Source organism: Piliocolobus tephrosceles, chromosome 5 (genome assembly GCF_002776525.5).
Source record: "Piliocolobus tephrosceles isolate RC106 chromosome 5, ASM277652v3, whole genome shotgun sequence".
NCBI classification, from domain to species: domain Eukaryota; kingdom Metazoa; phylum Chordata; class Mammalia; order Primates; family Cercopithecidae; genus Piliocolobus; species Piliocolobus tephrosceles.
Genome location: NC_045438.1, coordinates 63,874,571 through 63,898,464, shown reverse-complemented (window position 1 = coordinate 63,898,464; position 23,894 = coordinate 63,874,571). Strand labels below are relative to the sequence as shown.

At 43.2% G+C, this 23,894-nt stretch overlaps 1 protein-coding gene and 1 non-coding gene across 2 annotated transcripts in view; one reads left to right on the top strand and one right to left on the bottom strand.

Moving 5' to 3' along the window:
• Window positions 1-23,676, bottom strand: part of SNX3 (sorting nexin 3) — a 49,119-nt gene extending 25,443 nt beyond the window's left edge. Inside the window, exon 1 of the mRNA XM_023205966.3 lies at window positions 23,173-23,676. Coding sequence (XP_023061734.1) covers window positions 23,173-23,334 — 162 coding nt within the window. The 5' untranslated portion in view covers window positions 23,335-23,676. The remainder of the gene's footprint in view (window positions 1-23,172) is intronic.
• Window positions 6,070-6,173, top strand: LOC111538676. The gene has a single exon (XR_002730427.1). It is a non-coding gene; the product is annotated as a small nucleolar RNA U13 (small nucleolar RNA).
• Window positions 23,677-23,894: the final 218 nt, after the last annotated feature.

The following is a 23,894-nucleotide window of genomic DNA, read 5'->3' as shown; positions in this document are numbered from 1 at the left end:
AGGTGCTTTGGCTCACGCCTGTAATCCCAGCACTTTGGGAGGCCGAGGCAGGCAGATCAATCACCTGAGGTCAAGAGCTTGAGACCAGCCTGGCTAACATGGTGAAGCCCCATCTCTACTAAAAATACAAAAATTAGCCAGGCATGGCGGTGAGTGCCTGTAATCCAGCTACTCAGGAGTCTGAGGCAGGAGAATCACGTGAACCAGGGAGGCGGAGGTTGTGGTGAGCCGAAATTGTGCCACTGCACTCTAGCCTGGGGGACAAGAGTGAGACTCCGTTTCAAAAAAAAAGAATCTACCATGATGGGCTGGGTGCAGTGGCTCGTGTCTGTAATCCTAGCACCTTGGAAGGCTGACGTAGGCTGACTGCTTGAACTATGGAGTTTGAGACCAGCCTTGGCAACATAGCAAAACCCTATCTTTACTAAAACTACAAAATTAGCCAGGCATGATGGCACACGCCTGTAGTCTCAGCTACTCAGGAGGCTGAAGTGGGAGATCACCTGAGCCCAGGAGGTCAAAGCTGAAGTGAGCTGAGATGGCATCACTGCACTCCAGCCTGGGCAACAGAGCAAGACCTTGCCTCCAAAAAAAAAAAAAAAAAGAATCCACTATAAATGGATACCCTTCTTCCCCAAAAAGAATCTACCATGAACTAAGTACATGAACATTGTCCCTGCATTAGCTGATTTTATGACACAGTTAAGAATTATAAGAGGATACCCAAGCAGAGTAGGTGTCACAGTACAGACAAAAATAGGTCAGGAAAGAGAATTAAAGAGATGGAATACCACTGGGGAGGTTTCTGTAAGAGAGTACATAATTTTTGGAGTACATTATGATAAAAACATGTATGTACAATGTTTCAGTCTCAGAGGCTTTAAAGCTAACAAAATTGTTCTAACTATACTTTTTATAGCTACTTACACCATTATGTATCAAAAGCATTCCTGAGAGCCAGGTACAGTGGCATGTGCCTGTAGTCCCAGCTACTAGGGAGCCTGAGGTAGGCGGATCCTTTGAGCCCAGGAATTTGAGACCAGCCTAGGCAACTCAGTGAAACCTCTACCTCAAACCCCCCTAAAAAAGAAAATTTTTTTTAAAAAAAGTGTCCCAGTTTTGATGCTCATATTTGTGGATGAAGAGTTTAAAGCCTCTTATTTTTCCACTCACCTAAGAAATTCCAGGTTTTATTCACTAAGGCTGTATCTTAGAGAAACACACAAGGTTCAAATAATTGGTGTATCACTTTTGTAGTAGAAGTTCTTGACATGTTGCATGAGGTGGGGAGAAAATGCAAACAAATAAATATTTGCTTTGTACCAATGATAAGAGCTAACCACAAACCCGTGACACCTTTTCTTTCTTTGTTTTTGGAGACAGAGTCTCACAGGTCACCCAGGCTGGACTGCCATGTGCAATCTTGGTTCACTGAAACTTCCATCTCCTGGGTTCAAGCAATTTTCCTACGTCAGCCTCCCGAGTAGCTGGAATTACATGCATGTGCCCCCAAATCCTGCTAATTATTTTTTTTTTTTTTGAGATGGAGTCTCGCTCTGTCGCCCAGGCTGGAGTATCTCAGCTCACTGCAAGCTCCACCTCCTGGGTTTACGCCATTCTCCTGCCTCAGCCTCCCGAGTAGCTGGGACTACAGGCGCCCGCCACCTCGCCCGGCTAGTTTTTTGTATTTTTTAGTAGAGATGGGGTTTCATCACATTGGCCAGGCTGTTCTTGAACTCCTGACCTCAAGTGATCCATTCACCTCAGCCTCCCAAAGCGCTGGGATTACAGGCGTGAGCCACTGTGCCCAGCCCTTGATGCCTTTTCTGATTCCTAGAAGTAGCAGGGAAAAATGGATTAGTCAAGCAGACCCGGGTTCAACTCTTTCTGGAACTCATTAACAGTATGATCACGCCAAATTACCAAATTACTTTCCTTCTCTAATCTGAGTTTTACCATCTTTAAAATGAGCCAGGTGCAGTGGCTCATGTTTGTAATCTCAGCTACTTCGGAGGACTGCTTGAGGCCAAGAGTTCAAGACCAGCCTGGGCAACATAGCAAGACCCTGTCTCAAGAAAAGAAAAGAAAAGAAAGGAAAAGAAAGGAAAGGAAAAGGAAAAGAAAGAAAATACTGTCACTTACCTTAATAATTAAGTAGAAACTATTATTATACATTCTTCTCACACATTCTCACAGGTTATCACTTACTGAATACTTAATGTGGGGCAAATATTATGCCTTAAGTCACATTTACTCCTCTGAAGTTTTATTTTATGGTTGAAGACATTCAAAACAGAAGAATTAAGCAACTTGTTCAAGGTCACATTTCCATTAACAAGAGAGAGGATTCTTGCACAGGTTCAACTTCAAATCCATGCTCTAAAGTCAGTCATACTATGGTTATAGTACCTGACCCAAAGCAGATATTAAATAAAGCTTTAAAACTCTACTAAATGAGCATTTAATGACTACCTCAACAACTACTATGTTCAAGGGGCCTGGGAATATTTGATTAAGAGGCTTCTAAAAACATTTAAACACTGCATAAAAAGTGTTTCTGAGCACCCATAAATTCAGAGTAAAAGCATAATAACGTAAAGAAAAACATAACATGAATAAGACCATTTCTCTTAAAAATATGAGAACCTAAAAGAAATGTATAAAATAAAAAGGTAAAGGGGGAAATGCTAGAATAGTAGAGTGAGAAGTTCAACAGAGCCTCTCTCCAAAATTCAATGAAAAAACTAGACAAACACGTCAAACCACCATATCAGAACTCTGGAAAGTAGGCACAGGTGTATAACAAATTGAAAAGTGATCATTCAAGAAAAACTACTCAACTCAGTTAAGAAGAGCAGAAGTCTGTGTGTGGGTTTTTTTGTTTTTGTTTTGAGAAGGAATCTCACTCTTGTTGCCCAGGCTGGAGTGCAGTGGTGTGATTTCGGCTCATGGAACCTCTTCCTTGTGGGTTCAAGCGATTCTTCTGCCTCAGCCTCCCAAGTAGCTGGGATTACGGGCACCCGCCACCACGCCTGGCTAATTTTTGTATTTTTAGTAGAAATGGAGTTTCACCATGTTAGCCAGGCTGGTCTCAAAATCCTGACCTCAGGTGATCCACCCGCGTCAGCCACCCAGAGTGTTGGGATTACAGGCATGAGCCACCTTGCCCAGCCAGAAGTCTGTGTGTTTTAACCTAGAGCTATTGTTTCCAAGCTCCACCAGCTCTATCAATGGTAGTTCTACCAGGATGGGGCAAGCTGTGAAAACCAACACCATCACTGCTGGAGGGGTGCCACTGGTTAGGAGTAGAATATAGAAAAGCCCCAAATGCAGGACTATTGTTGAAACCAACAGCAATATTGGCAGCAAACAGTGGGGAAGGCTAATATTGCAGCAACCCAAGGCTGCAATATTGGGGGCAAGCAACAAACCAGCAGACTTACCAGAAGAATTACATAGCCATGGTGGGCCTTGATTAGCTCCCAGGTATCTGTGGAGGTCTGAGGGTCTGTGTGATGTCAGGCACGGTGGCTCATGCCTATAATCCTAGCACTTTGGGAGGCTGAGGCGGGCGGATCACGAGGTCAGGAGTATGAGACCAGCCTGGCCAACATGGTGAAACCCTGTCTCTACTAAAAATACAAAAAATTAGCCGGGTATGGTGGCACATGCCTATAATCCCAGCTACTTGGGAGGCTGAGGCAGAAGAATCTCTTGAACCCAGGAGGCGGAGGCTGCAGTGAGCCAAGATCACGCCACTGCACTTGAGCCTGAGCGACAGAGCAAGACTCTGTCTCAAAAAAAGAAGTATGTGTGCTTACACAAAGCTGTGTGCATACTCAGCTGGAGAGGACCCTAGTTATACAAACATCCATGGCTGAATGACACCTTTAACAGACACGCGACAGCCATGGACATGAGAAGACGGCATGAAGTAAAACCGGGGCAAACTTGTAAACTGCCTGAACTTTGACTTTGTTTTCCAACTTGCACTGGCAAAAAGCAGAAGCTAGTCAGGTGCGGGGGCTCACGTCTGTAATCCTAGCACTCTGGGAGGCGAAGGTGGGAGGACTGCTTAAGGCCAGGAGTTCAAGACCAACCTGGCCAACAGAGCAAGACCCTGTCTCCTAAAAAAAGAAAAAGGCTGAAGCCTCACTGGCTCAAGTAGCTACGCATAACCTTTGACCAGTCATTTCTGACCACTAAGTTAAACTGACAAACTGACTCAGGGTGACCCTTAGAAAACCTGGCAAAAAAAAAAATTGATCTCTGCTATCACCACCTCATACTACAGACTTAATGCAGGCAACTCCCCCCCAAAAAAATAGCAACAACCACCTCCCTTTGGGGAGGGACAGGAGGCAATCTAACTCAGAGTCTCTACAATGTATTATCTAAAATGTTCAGTTTAACAAAAAATTATAAGTCATGCAAAGAAACTGGAAAGTGTGGGCCACAGACAGGATAAAAAGTCAGAAACTGTCTCTGGAGAGGTTCAGCTATTCAGCTGTCCAGGATTTCCAAGCAGCTATCAATATGTTCAAATTAAAGGAAACCATGCTTAAAGAACTGAAAGAAAAGCATGATGACAACGATTCAAGGAATAGAGAATCTCAACAAAAAGATTATAAAAAAACACTGAATTGGACCTCTACAGCTGAAAAGTATAATAGCTGAAACGAAAAATTATCTGAAGTGGATCAACAGTGGATTCAAACTGGCAGACAAAAGCATCAGCAAACTTGAAGACACATCAAGAAATTGTCCAATCTGAAAAGCAGAAAGAAAGAAAAAAATAAGAATGAACAGAGTCTCAGGGACCTGTAGGATACCAACAAGCCTATCAACACACAAGTAATGGGAGTCCCATGATGAGAGAAAGAAACAATAAATAATGGCTGAAAACTTTAAAAATTTGACTAAACCCTTAATCTATACATCCAAGAAGCTCAATGAACTCTAAGTAGGATAAACACAAAGAGATCCCCACCCAACAATCACAGTAAAACTGTTAAAAGCCAAAGAAAAGCAAAATCTTGAATTTAGTGGCAAGAGAAATCTACTCATCAATACAGGGGATCCATAGTAAGATTAACAGCTGACTTCTCACCAGAAACAATGGAGACAAGGAAGCAGTAGCATATTCAGAGTGCTCAAAGAAAAAAAGAAAATGAACAAAGAATTCCCTATCCAGTGTGGTAGGCTGAATTCCAAGACGGTGCCTAAAATTGCCACCACTTGGCATACACACCTCCCTGAGAATGTGAGAAAGGCCTATGAATGTGATGGATGTCACTTCCATAATTAGGTTACATTACATGGCAAAGGTGAAGGGATTTTACAGATATTAAACTCCTTAATCAGTTTGACTTTGACTTCACCGAGTTTTTTTGTGAGTAGTCCTGACTTAATCAGGTGAGCCCCTTAAAAAGGGGCTTTAGTCTTCACTGAGATCAAAGAGATTTTTTTTCACTGGCCTTTAAGAGGAAGGCTACTCTAAACTCTACAGCTCCAGGAAAATAATACTGCCCACAACTGTGTAAGCCTGGAAGAGAACTCCGGAGCCTCAGATGAAACCACAACCCTGACCAACCTTCCTTGACTGCAGGCACTGTGAGACCCCAAGCAAAAGGTCCAGATAAGCCATATTCAGACTTCTCACTTACAGAAACTTGTGAAATATTTGGTGGTGTTTTTTAAATAATTAAAAACTCCATCTATTTATTTAAATTTTTACTCTTTTAAAGAGACAGTGTCTTGCTTATTTCCCAGGCTGGAGTACAGGCTATTTACAGGCATGATCACAGCACACTGCAGCCGCCTCAAACTCCTGGGCTAAAGTGATTCTCCTGTCTTAGCCTCCTACGTAGATGGGACTGCACCTGGCTGGGGGTGTTTTGAGAGCTACAATTGTGGTAATTTTTAATTCAGCAATAAAAAACTAATACATCTAACAAGACTATCCTTCAAAAATAAAAACATTAAGACAGTCCCAAACAAAAAAAAAAAAAAAAAAAGACTACGAGCCTTCATAGTTAGCAGACCTGACTCAGAAGAAATACTAAAGAAATCCTTCTGTAGTTCGTAAGCATGATGATTGGGTTTTCATGCTCATGTATGTGACATGCCTCCTTCAAACCTTGTTTTGACTTCAGCACATTACCCATCTGATGGGAACCTTAGAAGAAGAAAAAAGAAATACTAAAGAAAGCCCTTCAGGCTGAAAAAAATGATACCAGATGGTAAATGAAATCCACATGAAGAGCCAGGCGTGGTGGCTCACACCTGTAATCCTAGCATTTTAGGAGGCCAAGGGCGGGGTGGATCACCTGAGGTTGAGAGTTCGAGACCAGCCTGGCCACCATGGTGAAACTCCGTCTCTACTGAAAATACAAAAATTAGCCAGGCGTGGTGGCATACGCCTGTAATCCCAGCTACTTGGAAGGCTGAAGCACAAGAATCGCATGAATCTGGGAGGTGAAGGTTGCAGTGAGCCGAGATTGTGCCACTGCACCCCAGCCTGGGTGAGAAAGTGAGACTCTGCCTCAAAAATCAAAACAGGTTAAAAGTGAAAGGACAGAAAATTACATACCCTGCAAATACTCATAAGAAAACTGGACTGGCTATACTAGTATTAGATAAAGTAGACTGTAAAACACAACAGATGAGTAAGAACTGAGGGTTCTTGGCAAAAAGTCATAAAGAACTACTTTTTTCCTTGCTTTGATAGTTTGAAGGGAAAGAAACTGCCCTCTCCAGTTCCCCCCCCCCCCTTTTTTTTTCTTCTTTATGAGATGGTGGGTCTCACCCTGTCACCCAGGGTGGAGTGCAGTAGTGCAATCCTGGCCCACTGCAGCCTTGACCTCCTGGGCTCAAACAATCCTCCCACCTCAGTCTCTCGAGTAGCTGGGACTATAGGTGCACGCCACCATACCTAGCTAATTTTTGTATTTTTTGTAGAGAGGAGGGTCTCATTATGTTACCCAAACTGCTTTTTAACTCTTGACCTCAAGTGATCCTCCTGCTTTAGCCTTCCAAAGTTCTGGGATTACAGGAGATAGCCACTGTACCTGGCCCCTCCATACTATTTGTTTCCATATTTATTACTGTGGTAAAATATGCATAATATAAAATTATCATTTTCAGCATGTTTAAGTGTACAGAGTTCTGTGGCATTAAGTAAATCCATATTGTTATGCAAACATCACCACCATCAATCTCTAGAATACCCACATTTAAAATAATATAGCCTGTAAGAAAGTAAGTAAGGAATTTTTTTTTTTTGGCTCTGCTGCCAGGTAGGAGTGCGGTGGCACGATCTCAGCTCACTGTAACCTGCAACCTCCACCTCTTGTGTTCAAGAAATTATGTCTCAGCATTCCCAGTAGCTGGGACTACAGGCATGTGTCACCATGCCCACCTAATTTTTCGTATTTTTAGTAGAGATGGGGTTTCGCCATGTTGCCAGTCTGGTCTTGAACTCCTGACCTCAAGTAATCCACCCACCTCAGCCTCCTAAAGTGGTGGGGTTACAGGCAGGAGCCACTGTGCCCGGCCAAGAAGATAACTTTTTTTTTTTCTTTTTAAGTTCTGGGATACTTGTGCAAAACGTGCAGGTTTGTTACATAGGTATACATGTGCCATGGTGGTTTGCTGCACCTATCAACCCGTCATCTAGGTTTTAAGCCCCACATGCATTAGGTATTTGTTCTAATGCTCTCCCTCCCCTTGTCCCCCAACCCCTGGCACGCCCTGGTGTGTGATGCTCCCCTCCCTGTGTCCATGTGATCTCATTGTTCAACTCCCACTAATGAGTGAAAACATGCGGTGTTTGGTTTTCTGTTCCTGTGTTAGTTTGCTGAGGATGGTGGTTTCCAGCTTCATCCATGTCCCTGCAAAGGACATGAACTCATTCTTTTTTATGGCTGCATAGTATTCCATAGTGTATATGTGCCACATTTTCTTTATCCAGTCTACCACTGATGGGCATTTGGGTTGGTTCCAAGTCTTCGCTATTGTAAATACTGCTGCAATAAACATACGTGTGCATGTGTCTTTATAGGAGAATGATTTATAATCCTTTGGGTATATATCCAGTAATGGGATTGCTGGATCAAATGGTGTATTTCTGGTTCTAGATCCTTGAGGAAATGCCACATTGTCTTCCACAATGGTTGAACTAATTTACACTCCCAACAGTGTAAAAGCGTTCTATTTCTCCACATCGTCGCATCTGTTGTTTCCTGACCTTTTAATGACCGCCATTCTAACTAGCGTGAGATGGTATCTCACTGTAGTTTTGATTTGCATTTCTCTAATGACCAATGATGATGAGCTTTTTTTAATATGTTTGTTGGCCGCGTAAATGTCTTCTTTTGAGAAGCATCTGTTCATATCCTTCACCCTACTTTTTGAAGGTGTTGTTTTTTTCTTGTAAATTTAAGTTCCTTGTAGATTCTGGATATTAGACCTTTGTCAGATGGATAGATTGCAAAAATTTTCTCCCATTCTGTAGGTTGCCTGCTCACTCTGATTATAGTTTCTTTTGCTGTGCTGAAGCTTTTTAATTAGATTCCATTTGTCAATTTTGGTTTTTGCTGCCATTGCTTTTGGTGTTTTAGTCATTAAGTCTTCGCTCATGTCTATGTTCTGAATGGTACTGCCTAGGTTTTCTTTTAGGGTTTTTATGGTTTTAGGTTTTACATTTAAGTCTTTAATCCATTGGAGTTAATTTTTGTATAAGGTGTAAGGAAGGGGTCCAGTTTGTTTTCTGCATATGGCTAACCAGTTTTCCCAGCACCATTTATTAAATAGGGAATCCTTTCCCCATTGCTTGTTTTTGTCAGGTTTCTCGAGGATCAGATGGTTGTAGATGTGTGGTGTTATTTCTGAGGCCTCTAAGAAATTCTTAAAAGAGCTTTGAGCGTTCCTTTTTTTTTTGCGATAGGATCATGCCCTATTGCCCTGGCTAGACTACAGTGGTGCAATCTCGGCTCACTGCAACCTCTGCCTCCCAGGTTCAAGTGATTCTCCTGCCTCAGCCTCCCGACTAGCTGGGATTATAGGCGCACACCACCACATCTGCCTATTTTTTTTTGTATTTTTACTAGAGACAGGGTTTCACCATGTTGGACAGGCTGGTCTCAAACTCCTGATCTCCGGTGATCCACCCACCTTGGCCTCCCAAAATGCTGGGATTATAGGCATGAGACACTGCACCTGCCCTTTTTTTTTTTTTTCTTCTTAAAATTGTATTGATTCTTTTACTTTTTTTTGCCTGGGAACACAAACTCATTATAGAATAGAATGTGTTCTCAGCATTTTATTTTATTTTATTTTTTAAGAGATAGGGTTTGCTGTATTGCCCAGGCTGGAGTTGCAGTAGCAAGATCATAACTCAGTGCAGATTCCCCCATGCTCTTCTCGTGATAATGAGTGAGTTATCACGAAAGCTGATAGTTTTATAAGGGGCTCTTTCTGCTCACTTTCTCTTTCCTGGTGCCTTGTGAAGCAGGTACTTGCTGCTTCTTTGCTTTCCATGCTTGTAAGTTTCCTGAGGCCTCCCCAGCTATGCAGTACTGTGAGTCAATTAAACCTCTTTCCTTTATAAATTACCCTGTCTCAGGTAGTAAATTTATAGCAGTGTGAAAATGGAGTAAGACAGGAGGAAACAGGAAACGATTATTGCTAAGTAAGAACGATGAAGTGGTCGATATCTATGATCTATTTTTTGAGTGTGTGACCAGGTCTCATTCTGTAACCTAGGCTGGAGTGCAGTAGCACGACCACGGCTTAATGTAGCCTCGACCTCTTGGGCTCAAGTGATCCTTCTACCTCAGCCTCCTAAGTAGTTGGGACTACTAGTCCATGCCACTATGCCCAGCTAATTTAAAAAAAAAAAGTTTAAGTTTCCCTATGTTGCCTAGGCTGGTCTTGAATGCTTGGGCTCAAGTGATCTTCCCACCTCTGCCTCCCAAAGTGCTAAAATTATAGGCATGAGCCACCACGTCCAGTCTATCATCTGTTTTAACTGGAAATAAGAGTGATTACAGTTTGTAAGAAAATGCAGTAGAATAAACTATATCAGAGAAAACACAGAGTGAAAGTGCCTACCATACTGCCTGAACACAGATGCTTAAAACAAGTCATAGCCGGGTGCGGTGACTCATGCCTGTAATCACAGCACTTTGGGAGGCAGAGGCAGGAGGATTGCTTGAGCTCAGGAGTTCAAAACCAGCCTGGGGAACACAGCGAGACCCTGTCTCTATTTATCAAAAAATTAAAATTAAAATAACAATTTTAAAACCAAATTATACATTATATATAAAATTATAAATAAAAATCGAGAAAAATGTTTGAGTCAGAGAGTAACAAGGAATCACTCCAGTATTATTACTGTGTGATTCTGGCAGGTCATTGACGTCAGATGTTGGCAGTGAAGGACAGAAGAGACAGGTGCTCCCCCTACCTAAAACACTACTGGCTCTCTTTTTGCCCTCACACACTTCTGGCCCCTCAGGGCAGACCTGGGTTTCCACTACACCTTATGCATATTTTATGAATTTACCTCTCCCTACTCTCCTTACCACCAGTTTGGAAGCTTCTAAAGGCTAGGCATGTCTTATTCATCTCTTAAACAAGCATCTAGCAATGTCTGGAATATAGCAGACAGTTCATAAATGTTTATTTATTGGACAGTTCTGGGGAAAACTTATCAGAGAAATCTAGCCCTGTTTCAGGCTGTTGTGAACTTACTAAATGCAGTAACATATGTTATTAAACTTAGCATTCCAAGTACTCAATAAAGCAACTGACCCACAGGAGCTACTCAAGTTAAAGTCAACAACTCTAAAAAAGAAATTTAGTTAGAAAAAAACAATTGATCAGATGTCTTGAGGGAAGAAAACTCAGCAAATATCAATTATAGATAAGAATCATATCCTGATGTCTAAAGAAAAATGCTCTAAAACGGCAATTTATCCCAACTTAAGTTATCAACATAACCTGGCCTTCTAAACTAAGACAAAAATTCTATCAGTTTACTACGTTGTCCCATTTAGAGTCGGTATCACAGTTTCTCAATTTTCCACTTAACTCCTTCCTTTCTTTTTTTGAGACAGGGTCTCACTCTGTCACCCAGGCTGGAGTGCAGTGGTACCATTATAGCTCACTGCAGCTTCAACCTCCTGGGCTTAAATGAGTCTCCCGCCTCAACCTCCTGAGTAGCTGGGACTACAGCTGTGCACCACCACACCCAGCTTTTAGACAGACAGACAAAAGTTTGTAGAAAGGACTTACCTATGTTAATAGTTCAACCAAGACCAATTTAAATTTTATTAACTATTGTTTATACAATGGCACACTGCCCTATTACATAGGGGGTTAACATGTAAGAACACGAAACATTAAGACAGGTGTAATGGCTCACATCTGTAGTACCAGCTACTCAGAAAACTGAGGCAGATAAGAGGATTGCTTGAGCTCAGGAGTTCAAGACCAACCTGGGCTATATAGTGATATTCTGTCTCTTAAAAAACACACACACACATAAAACCCCACAAATCATTAAATGATGATACTGTATAAGAAATTAATTATACAAAAATTAGCTGGGCGTGGTGGCACGCGCCTGTAATCCCAGCTACTCGGGAGGCTGAGGCAGGAGAATCGCTTGAACCCAGGAAGCGGAGGTTGCAGTGAGCCAAGATCGCGCCACTGCACTCCAGCCTGGCAACAGAGTGAGACTCCATCCAAAAAAAAGAAAAAATTAATTAATTCTGGCTAGAAAATATCTAAACCATGATCCTGGCTAGAACTGATTGCAGTCAATTTTGTTTGGCATCATCTTCAGTGTTGGCACTGGCTTGCTGACCGACCCTGAACCACCATGAACCTGCTGCCCACTAGTTTATCAGCACCAACTTTCTTTGCTTTATGTGGGTATTCAAAGGAGTTTACATAAAAGGCTTCCAGTGAGAAAGTAAACTTCAAAAGTTGAAAATCCTTGTGCCTGGCCTTAGTATTACCAGTGGGATGACAACACAAAGTTACAATTTCTATGTAAAACTGGACCTCTAGGAGGAAAGAATGGTATTTAATATTTCATTCACCACCCAACAACAGGGCTATGCATTAAGATCCTACAATGAATGTGCAGTGTTATATTTAATGACTATTTCCTCAGTCGTTTACTACTGGCTTCCTAAATGAATGTTCTTTCCACAGCCTCATGATATTTTTTAGGGTTTGAGACAGGGTTCTACTCTGTCACATAGGCTGGAGTGCAGTGTTATGATCTTGGCTCACTGTAACCTCCACCTCCAGGGTTCAAGTGATCCTCCCACCTCAGGCTCTTGAGTAGCTGGGACTACAGGGGCACACCACCACATCTGGCTAATTTTTGTATTTTTAGTAGAGACAAGGTTTTGCCACGTTGGTCAGGCTGGTCTTGAACTCCTGACCTCAAGTGATCCACCCACCTCAGACTCCACAAGTGCTGGAATTACAGGAGTGAGGCACCATGCCTGGCCTCATGTTTTGATAACAGATTCTCCAAGTACCTTTTGATTTCCATTATTTCAATGTTACATGAGCAAACTCTAGACATAAAATTGGCAAACCTTTTCTTAAAGGGCAAGATAGTAAACATACTGTTTCAACTACTCAATTCTGCCCTTATAGTATAAAAGTGGTCTTAGATAATATGGGAAGAAATGGATATGCTGTGTTCCAATAAAACTTTATTTATAAAAAAAGGTAAGCCCACAGTTTGCCAACCCCTGCTCTATCTATACCCCTTAGTGTCCTAAGAATGTCCTCAGTTATATACCATGGGGGAATCTTTGGGTGTAAATTTAAGACAAGACCTGGTGATATACACATACATGCCTAGCTGACAAGATTTTTCTCTATTTGTTTCCACTTGAAGATAACCAGTAAAGTCAACACAAGAGAGGGGTGAGATACCAAGACCAGACACAAGGAGGGGCTTTGAGACTCCTGTTTCTCAGTATGGATGAGACTTATTGTACAACAGAGAAGGTCATTCCACAAGGGCAGGACTAGAAAAAACAGAAAGCAAAAAGCTATAGGTGACAGGTGCTAAAATAACTTTAGGAAAGCCAAAAGAAATGCTTCATCAGTGATAAAATCTAAGTTTACAGAACAAATAATTATGGAATGACCATTCCAATACTGCTGGACACAAAGTAACTTTACGAAATTATTTTAAGTAATTATCTACTTCTCTGCTAGGAGATTAAGTGATTCTCTGCTAAGAGACACTGGCCTCATTTATTTTGGTGGCTCAAATTATATACTCCCATCATTCAATGTCAGCAACTACAATGGTGGTCCTAAGTAAAACCAATATAGTTTTAAGCAGCCTTGGAAGGGGAAGAAAAAAGGCCAATCAACTATTTTTAGAATCTCTAGCCCAATCTCAAGGTATACCCCTATCAGATATGCCATGTCTTCATGCTTGCCTTTTTTCTCAACCTAACAAAATTATCATGAAAGAATGAAAACTTACTCACTTAAGACTTCCAAACTAATGAAAGTACAATTTTATTTCTTGCAAATCAAATGAACTTACTCTAAACCGAAATTCCAGGCATTAGCAAAAAAAAGGAAGAGATGATCACAGTGTAGCTTAAAGCCATATCCTAGAAGGGCCAACCACAACCATTTGTTAATGTGGCAAAGCAAAGAACAGTATCTACTCTTCCCTTCTTCACATGGCTGCCTGGTTAAATTTCCCAGCTTCTTTTATAGCTAAGTAGAACTTTGGTTGAAAGCTTTATGTCTTTTAACTAAGGAATCAAAACAGTAAACTGCAGTTTCAGTTTCCTGTGCAGGGTCTGAGGAAGGAATGGCAGGCACCACGTCCAGCTTTCCTGACAGGCACCTACGGCAAGAAGCCCCTGACAAGAAACAGGCCAAGGAGATGTATGAGGAAGACAAGGATTTCAAGCAGAAACAAAAAGAGGAGCAGAAAAAACTTGAGGAGCTAAAAGCAAAGGCCACAGGGAACGGTTCCCTGGACAGGTGGAATTAACAAATCTGGCAAAAGTCTACGGCCATTCTATCCTGAATGCACCCAATTGCTCGTCTGATCTCAGAAGCTAAGCAGGGTTGGGCCTGGTTAGTACTTAGAAGGGAGAAATCTGGAAAACAAGAACAAAAACCAAAAAATGAACCACTGTGCCTGAGGCAATGATTACCCTTGATCCCATTCCTATTTAAATATCTGTATTTCCTACCATAAAATCTTCTGCTTCCACTCTAGGAAGCAAAGGATGAAATGTCTTGGAGCCTGTTGCACATTTAAGAATAAGCTTTCTCTCTCTCTCTCTTTTTTTTTTTTTTTTGTTTTTTTTAAGCACAGAATCTCGCTGCCACCCAGGACGGAGTGTGGTAGTGCAATCTCGACTGACTGCACCCTCTGCCTCCAGGGTTCAAGCAATCTTTGTGCCTCAGCCTCCTGAGTAGCTGAGATTATAGGCATGTACCACCACACTGGCTAATTTTTGTATTTTAGTAGATACGGGTTTTTGCCATGTTGGTAAGGCTGGTCTCGAACTCCTGATCTCGAGTGATCCACCCACCTCAGCCTCCCAAAGTGCTGGGATTACAGGCATGCGCTACCTACCGCACCCGGCCCTAGGAATAAACTTCTGGAAAAAAGGAAATAGCAGTTCCAAGATTTTCTTGGACATCATCTTTCTTATCTGATATTCAATTGCTGGCTCTGTTTACATGAAAGCAGCATAACATGGTACAAACATCAAAGTATCTAATAATAACAGTCTAGTACTTTCTGGAAGGGGTGAGATAAGCATTGTGATGAAGGTGAGCAGGAGAGGAAAATGTCTATTACATGTGATCACCAGGATGGTTCAAAGCATTTTTTTAGATTTTCCCCTTTAAAAGTATAAAGCGACAATATTTATAAAGACTCCTTTTTTGAGGCATGCTTGATGGTATGCAACAGTAATCCCAGCTACTTGGCTGAGGTGGGAGGCTCACTTCAGCCCAGAAGTTCAAGACCAGCCTGGACAACACAGCAAAACACTGTCTCCAAAAAATTCCTTTCTTAAATGAATATGTATTTTTGTCTTTTTTTTTTTTTTTTTTTTTTTTTACTTCTGGCTTACTTTCACGATTATTATATAGGGATATAGACATGGATGATGCAAGACAAGGGTAAAAAGATCTGGCTTGACTGGATGTAGTCTGTGTCTCCTCTTCTTCCCAAAAACTTAAGCTGTAGAGATCAGTATGCTTTCAGTTAATATTTAAATGCCTCCCCTCCAAAAAGTTTTCTATCTTTGGCAAATGTCGCTGGTTTTCCTCTCTGTTGCCAAGATCTGCTATTCATTTTATGTTTTACTATTTCAGAATCTGTTTTTTTTTTTTAACCCCATCAAAGCTACCAACCACTGTGGTTCTATGTAGATTTCTCCTCCTTCTCTACTGTCTATCTCAATGAGACAGAGAGTATGATAAACAGCAGCAGAAATCCTTGCTGCATATCAGTAAAGGGCCCTTACTGGGATGCTTTTTAAACCACCACTGCCAGCCGGGCGCGGTGGCTCACGCCTTTAATCCCAGCACTTTGGGAGGCCGAGGCAGGTGGATCATGAGGTCAGGAGATCGAGACCATCCTGGCTAACACGGTGAAACCCCATCTCTACTAAAAATACAAAAAATTAGCTGCGCGTGGTGGCGGGCGCCTGTAGTCCCAGCTACTCAGGAGGCTGAGGCAGGAGAATGGCATGAACCTGGGAGGCGGAACTTGCAGTGAGCCAAGATTGTGCCACTGCACTCCAGCCTGGGTGACAGAGCAAGACTCCGTCTCAAAGACAAAAAAGAGAAAAAAAAAAAAAACCACCACTGCCCAAACCCCACCCCACCCCAATTAAAAGAAAACCTGAATGGTTTCAAAGCCTCCTCAGGTGATATGAACGTTCTGTGAGGGCTCTGGGCAACCACGGTGAAACCTTTGAGGCAAGCCTGGGCTACATGGAGACACCCTGTCTCTACAAATACAAAAAAATTAGCCAGGCATAGTTGCATGCTCCTGGAGCCCCAATTACTCAGGAGGTGAAGGTGGGAGGGTTGCCTGAGCCCAGAAGGTTGAGGCTGCAATGAGCCGAGATTGCATCACCGTGCACTCTAGCTTGGGCAAGAGTGAGAAACTGTCTCAAAAAAAAAATATGGACTCTGAAGGTCAGAAAAATCTAGGTTCAAATCCCAGTTTTACCATTTAATAGCTGTGACCTTGGGGAAGTTAACTTTCCTAAACTTCTTTTATTTGTAAGTGTTCACTATGTGCCAAGCAGTGTTAGATATTGAGTAAGGGTGATTATGACCCCCTGTCCTCTAAGAGCTTATAATGGGTGATAGGAACTTACAGGAAGCCAAAGACAAGCAAACAAATTTAATCCTAACAAGGCTACTAGGACACACAGGAAGGAAATCTGGTCCAGAGTCAAGGGATCACCAAAATCTCTAAAAAGGGGACATTAAGGCTGAGTCCTGCAGGATAAGTCATAGTAACCAGATGAGGCTGTTAAAGGAAGCCTGTTCTTAACAGAGGAGGAAGTGTGTGCAAAAAAGGCCTGGATACAAAAGAACTCAGCTTAATTGGGAGATACCAGTTCAGGACTGGAGTCAAAATGAGGAAAGGACAAGAGATGAGGATCAATTGGGACTTCGGCTTCTACATTGGCAAAACAGGAGTATTATCTGCTCTGCTTGGTTATCTCAATATTAAATTTTACACATACAGCACAGTGCCTTGCACATAATAGATACTCAAATGATACATCCCTTAACAGAACAGAATCCCTAAAAACTCAATATAACAGGGCTACTTTAAAATTGCCACTGTCTTCCTCCCCCACTCTCCATTCTCTTAAGGGATGGATGAGATAAGAACAGAATCTTCACTGCTAATAGCATGCTTCTCCTTGATGGAGATCCTAGAAATGTCAGCCGTAGCTGGCAGGAACATGTATAACAGACAACATCTCATTGGCCAATTGATAGAACTACATAGATTCTGCAGATGTCCTTTGGCATCAAAATGTCCTGATTTTTTTCTTTTCTTTTCTTTTTTTTGAGACGGAGTCTTGCTCTGTCGCCCAGGCTAGAGTGCAGTGGTGCGATCTCAGCTCACTGCAAGCTCCGCCTCCCGGGTTCACGCCATTCTCCTGCCTCAGCCTCCCGAGTAGCTGGGACTACAGGCGCCCGCCACCACACCCGGCTAATTTTTTGTATTTTTAATAGAGACGGGGTTTCACCGTGTTTGCCAGGATGGTCTCGATCTCCTGACCTCGTGATCTGCCTGCCTCGGCCTCCCAAAGTGCTGGGATTACAAGCGTGAGCCACCGTGCCTGGCCTTTCTTTTCTTTTTTTAGAGACAGGGTCTCACTGTGTCACTCAGGCTAGAGTGCAGTGGTGTGATCATGACTCACTGCAGCCCTGACCTCCTCCTGGGCTCAAGAAATCCTCCCACTTCAGCCTCTCACATAGGTGGGACTACAGGCACATACCACCACACCTGGCTAATTTTTAAATTTTTGTAGAGACAGGGTCTCACTGCATTGCCCAGGCTGTGTGGCAACACCTGAGCTTGAGTAGTCCTCCCACCTTGGCCTCCCAAAGTGCTGGGATTACATACAGGATTTGCCATGCCTGACCCCCCAAATCTTTAAAATACTATTAATATTTTAGCCCTTCAATAATACATGTTTATAATTCCTAAAATTAAGTCTAAGATTTTAAAATTTATTTCTCAGCTTCCAATCTGGATATTAATGACTCCTAATTTAAGATTAGATGACTGACCCAGAGGAAAAAACATACAAGTTTAGAACGGCAAACAGTCAAGATAGGATGCTACATTTATTTAGCATCTTGTTAAAATTTTTATCAGCCAACGTTATTATTCAGCTTTGCGCTTTAATAAAGCTCAACTTTAAAAGATTATTTGGAGCCAGGTGTGGTGGCTCATACTTATAATCCTAGCAGTTTTGGAGGCTGAGGTGGGAGTATCACTTGAGCCCAGGAGTTCAAGAGCAGCTCGGGCAACATAGTGAGATCTCGTCTCTACAAATAATTTAAAAATTAGCTGGGCGTGGTGGTGTGTGCCTGTAGTTCCAACTACTAGAGAGGCTGAGGTTGGGAGGATCATTTGAGCCTGGAGGTCAAGGCTTCAGTGAGCTGTGATTGCACCATTGCACTCTAGGCTGAGAGACAGAGGGAGACCCTGCCTTGAAAAAAATAAATACATACACAAAGGTTACTTGGTTAAGTACCAAATAAGATAGCTTCTTTTTATACCATGCTTACTTAATGAAGGTATACTTCCAAGACAAGTAGGTTTCTTGATAAGAAAATCTAACAATTTTAGTAACTCAATTACACGTTAACATAGAAAATGTAGTTGATCACTGACGTTTAATTTAGAAAATGTCTATCTTCAGAAAGAGCTAAATTTTGCGTGCTTATTATGTGCCAGGCACTGTGCTAGAAAGATTCATGTGCCTTATCCCATTTAGACCTAAGAGGTAGGTACTATTATTAGCACACCTATTTCACAGAGGGGAAGTGGAGCTTTGATTTTGTACCCTACCCAGCTAGGAAATGCTAAATCTATTCTTTGAACTGAGGACTATGGCAGAGCTCAAGAAAGATTCTAATTCCATTCCTGTTCAAAACAGTGGTCTCCAGGTAAAATAGATCTTGATTAATTTAAAAATCTCCAGAATATTAAAGTTACATTACAGCACAAACTTATAAACAGTGACTGAATTTTACTTTCAGCCTTTTCTTTAATATGCCTAAATAATTCTAGACCTTGAACTTTCCTAAACCTTTAATCATTTATGGCGCTCTCTGCTGCACCTATCCATTAGAACAATTTTTAAAAACATAACACTGTGTAATTATTTTCAAAAGCCCAGAGATACTAATCAAGTGATCCTAATAGTCTTAAATACTATCCTCAAACCAAAAGATAAATGGAGATTGGGAAACTTGCATTCTAAGTGCCACCATCCAGATAAAATTGCCCTGTGAATTAGAGTAATTTCAATCAGATCCTGTAAAACTGAAAATTTTTCTCAAGACCAGAATGAGACAGTAACTGTAAGATAGTTTAAAAGTTCAAATTCTGTAACATAAAATGGTTTTCCACATAGCAAATTCAATAGCAAAAGGTAGTCAGTAGGGGTTAGGGAGAGCAGCAACAGTGTAGAGAATAATAAAATTGCAGGGCTGGGTGAGGTGGCTCATGCCTGTAATTCCAACACTGGGAGGCTGAGTGGGGCAGGGTCACTTGAGGCCAGGAGTTCAAGACCATCATGGGCAACATAGCAAGTCTCATCTGACAAAAAATAAAAAATTAGCCAGGGGTAGTAGCACCCTGTAGTCCCAGCTACTTGGGAGGCTGGGGCGGGGGTAACACTTGAGCCCTGAAGTTTGAGACTGCAGTGAGCCACGATCACGCCACTGCATTCCAGCCTGGGCTACAGAGCGAGACTCTTAAGAAAAAAAAAAAAATTACAAAATATTAAACTATTCATGTCATAGCCACTCTGCCTTAATGCAAGACTAAAATTACTCTAAAAAAATCATATGCTGCTCAAATAAGGGCTAATTTCCTTACTATATAGTGTCCTTAGTTTTAAGCTAACACATTACATACTAAAAGAAATCCAGGCCGGGTGTGGGGGCTCACGCCTGTAATCCCAGCACTTTGGGAGGCAAAGGCGGATGGATCATGAGGTCAAGGGATCGAGACCATTCTGGTCAACACAGTGAAACCCCCTATCTACTAAAAATACAAAAATTAGCTGGGCATGGTGGCGCGTGCCTGTAGTCCCAGCTACTTGGGCGGCTGAGGCAGGAGAATAGCTTTAACTCAGGAGGCAGAGGTTGCAGTGGGCCGAGATTGCACCACTGCACTCCAGCCTGGCGACAGAGCAAGACTCCATCTCAAAAAAAAAAAAAGAAAGAAATCCAAGGGCATTTCATGCATTAAAAACTCAATTAAGGGGCCGGGCGCGGTGGCTCAAGCCTGTAATCCCAGCACTTTGGGAGGCCGAGACGGGCGGATCACGAGGTCAGGAGATCGAGACCCTCCTGGCTAACACGGTGAAACCCCGTCTCTACTAAAAATACAAAAAATTAGCCGGGCGAGGTGGTGGGCGCCTGTGGTCCCAGCCACTCGGGAGGCTGAGGCAGGAGAATGGCGTGAACCCAGGAGGCAGAGGTTGCGGTGAGCTGAGATCCGGCCACTGCACTCTAGCCTGGGCGACAGAGCAAGACTCCGTCTCAAAAAAAAAAAAAAAAAAAAAACTCAATTAGGTTTTCATATAGGCACCTGCATTTACGACTGTTAACAGCTATTAACACCCAGTGAGTTGGTTTATACAAAAATACAAACCAAAGTAAGTGTATAATTTGTTAGTTCTCTGACTCATTAATCATTCTTAAAAAAGATTATTTTCAGGCCGGGCGCAGTGGTTCATGTCTGTAATCTCAGCACTTTGGGAAGCCAAGGCAGGTGTATAACGAGGTCAGGAGTTCAAGACCAGCCTGACCAACAGGGTGAAACCCCATCTCTACTAAAAATACAAAAATTAGCTAGGCGTGGTAGTATGTGCCTGTAATCCCAGCTACTCAGGAGGCTGAGGCAGGAGAATTGCTTGAACCTGGGAGGCGGAGGTTGCTGTGAGCCAAAATAGCGCCACTGCACTCCAACCTGGGCGACAGTGCCAGACTCCATCTCAAAAAAAAAAAAAAAAAAAAATTTTATTTAACATACAAATGATTATTCTGGGCTCAAGTGATGCTCCCATCTCAGCCTCCGGAGTAGCTAGGACCTCAGGCATGCGCACTACCATGCCCAGCTAATTTCTTTTTTTGTGGAGAAGGGGTTTCAACGTGTTGCCCAGGCTGGTCTCAAATTTCAGAGCTCAAGGGATCCACCAGCCTCAGCCTCCCAAAGTGCTGGGACTAGAGGCGTGAGCCACCGTGCCAGGCCCAAAAACCATTTTTAAGTGTCACATCAGTTATTTGCTAAGGTATTAGATGTATTTAAAAAAAAAAAAAAAAAAAGAGTCCCAGCCTCTTGGGAGGCTGAGGCAGGAGAATGGCGTAAACCTGGAGGGCGGAGCTTGCAGTGAGCTGAGATCTGGCCACTGCACTCCAGCCTGGGCGACAGAGCGAGACTCCGTCTCAAAAAAAAAAAAAAAAAAACAGGATTAAGTTATTATACTAGAATCCATTTAATATAATGCACTCAGCAAGATAAACTCAAAGTTAGTAAGTGGAGGAAGTGTAGGCAGGATATTCCAATTCAATTTTGTTACAGGAAGTACCTGCTATGGAAGTCTAGAAACAAGAATACCAAGTTCTGTTTTAGCACAAGAGAAAAAAAAAAAGAAAACACTGGTGTATAGGGCAAAAGAGGAAGTTCTTTTTAGCGAACCATCTGTCAGGTATTACAGACAATTAGAAAAACATTCACTTTTCCGCTAGGTTTATGTGGGAATGTAGTTCCCCAGGTGTACTGGAGCCTGGATTTTGCAGTTTCCCTATAGCAATACAGCCTATGATTCAATTATTATTTATTGATGTATTTAGAGACAGGGTTTCGCTCTTGTTGCCCAGGCTGGAGTGCAATGGCCCGATCTAGACTCACTGCAACCTCTGCCTTCCCGGTTCAAGCGATTCTCCAGCCTCAGCCTCCCGAGTAGCTAGGATTACAGGCATGCGCCACCACACCCGGCTAATTTTGTATTTCTAGTACAGATGGGGTTTCTCCATGCCGGTCAGGCTGGTGTCGAACTCCCAACCTCGGTGTTCCGCCCACCTGGTCCTCCCAAAGTGCTGGGATTACAGGCGTGAGTCACCGCGCCCGGCCTATGATTCACATTTTACACATCCATAAGAAGACAACAGTGGCTTGAAACATTAAACTATTCGTTTCATATTTTAAAGTTTAACTTTTTAATATCAATGCTAACTACATAAGAATCGTTTTTTAAAAATACTTAAGTTTCACAACTTAAGTGAATATACTACTGAGCTGTACACTTAAAAATGGTTAGGATGGCAAAGTTCACGTTTTGTGTTTTTCACAACACAAAGTGCATAAGTTAATGAGAAATTATTTCACTTAAATGTTAATAGTAGCTTGTCATATAAATTTTGATTAAAGGCAAAATCGTCTTATAATTTTTAATAAAGTAATTTGCTGTCATCTTTAAGTTAATGTAATTAATTTTTAAAGATGCTTCCATACATGGGCAAATTCTTTAATACTGAACTATAGAGTGAAAGTGAAGCACTATATTCAATATCTTTCAAATCATCTGAATTATTTATTGCCAACAAACACTAGTCGTGAAATTAGGCATATTTTATTTCTGTTGATTTCTTCATTCAGTTAAATGCAAATCTCGGATTAAGACAGCAAGATCCCTAAATAAATAGGCTTTTCTTAAAGCAACTGTAGTTTTGGATTATGAGGTAAGTGACACCACACTTCAGCCTTTAGCAGGGCGGTGGCCCAAAGTGCTTAAGTCAACCATGTCCAACCACCCTTCTTGTCTGGCTCAGCCCTATCAAAAATTGTCAGGCTTCTGTGAACTTTCATTAAGTCCCGTTTAGAAGACTGCACAACCTAGGTTACTTTAGTAGCTCGGGAAGGGCCCGGAGCAGCGGGATTGGCTTGCTACCTCTGGGAAGTCTCCAGGAGAAGAAAACTGGGAAAAGGCTTTAACTTTGCGCAAGCCCCTTTTCTCAGTCAACATCATCTTCCCTTCCCTGTGAAGGGATGTGTTCCAGAAAGATCTACCCCTTTCCAACTCAAATGTCATTCCCAGATCAGCTGCTGGAGGGGCAAGCGGCGCTCAACCCACGCCCTCCTCTTCGAGCACCTTCTCCAAGTGCCAGGGCGCCGGGCTCGCTCTGCAGCCCCCCCCACACCAGCCCTATAGGAAGAGGGGCCCTGGCTCACGACCCCGGCCAGCCTCTGCAAGGGGGCTCCCGGCCTGGGCAGCTGTGGCTGCCCGCGGAGGTTCACTCCTGGGCCGAGTTGGGGGTGACCAGAGCCAGCGGGAGGGGTTTCTTGGGAAAGGGGAAAGACGGCCTCACCTTGACCCTGATTTCGTAAGTGGTGAAGCGGCCCCGGCCGACCCCCACCGTCTGTGGGTTGCTCACATCGATCTCGAGGAAGTTGCTGGGGGGTCCGTAGGCATCATTTAGGTTCTGCGGCTTGGTGATCAGCCGCCGGGTGTCAGCCACGGTCTCCGCCATTTCGCTGTAGCCGCCGCCGCCGCGGGCTCCCTCCGCCCCCTCCGCGTTCAGCCGCCGCCGCCGCTGCTGCCCGCCGTGGGGACACGGGGCTCGCGCGCAGCGGTCGCGAAGCGAACGAGCACGTAGAGCGGGCGTTCACCCCGCACGCGAAGCTCCTCCCCGCGCCCCTCAAGCTTCCGCCGCCGAGCCCAGGGGAGAAACAGCTGACTCGCTGGAACGCCGCGCCCGGGTCCTGGGAGGCCCGGCCGAGGCTGGGGAGGGGCACTGCGGGTTGGGGTGTGAGGAGAAGCGGTGTCATGGGACTCGCGGTTGCAAACAGGTTCCGGCCGGACTACAGCGCCCACAATGCACCGCGAGCGCCGCCGCCGCCGCGGGGCTGCGGCCGATGAGGCGAGGACCCAGACGCCCAGGGGCGGTGCTTCCTGTGTCTCTGCGCCAGCCTCGGCCTGCGGCGGGGCAGAGCGCCGGAAACGGCTTTCGCGGCGTTAGGAATTGCGGGCGAAAGTTGAACGGAGAGATTTTAGAGATTTGCCAGCAAATCGAAACAAAAGTGCCCCTAC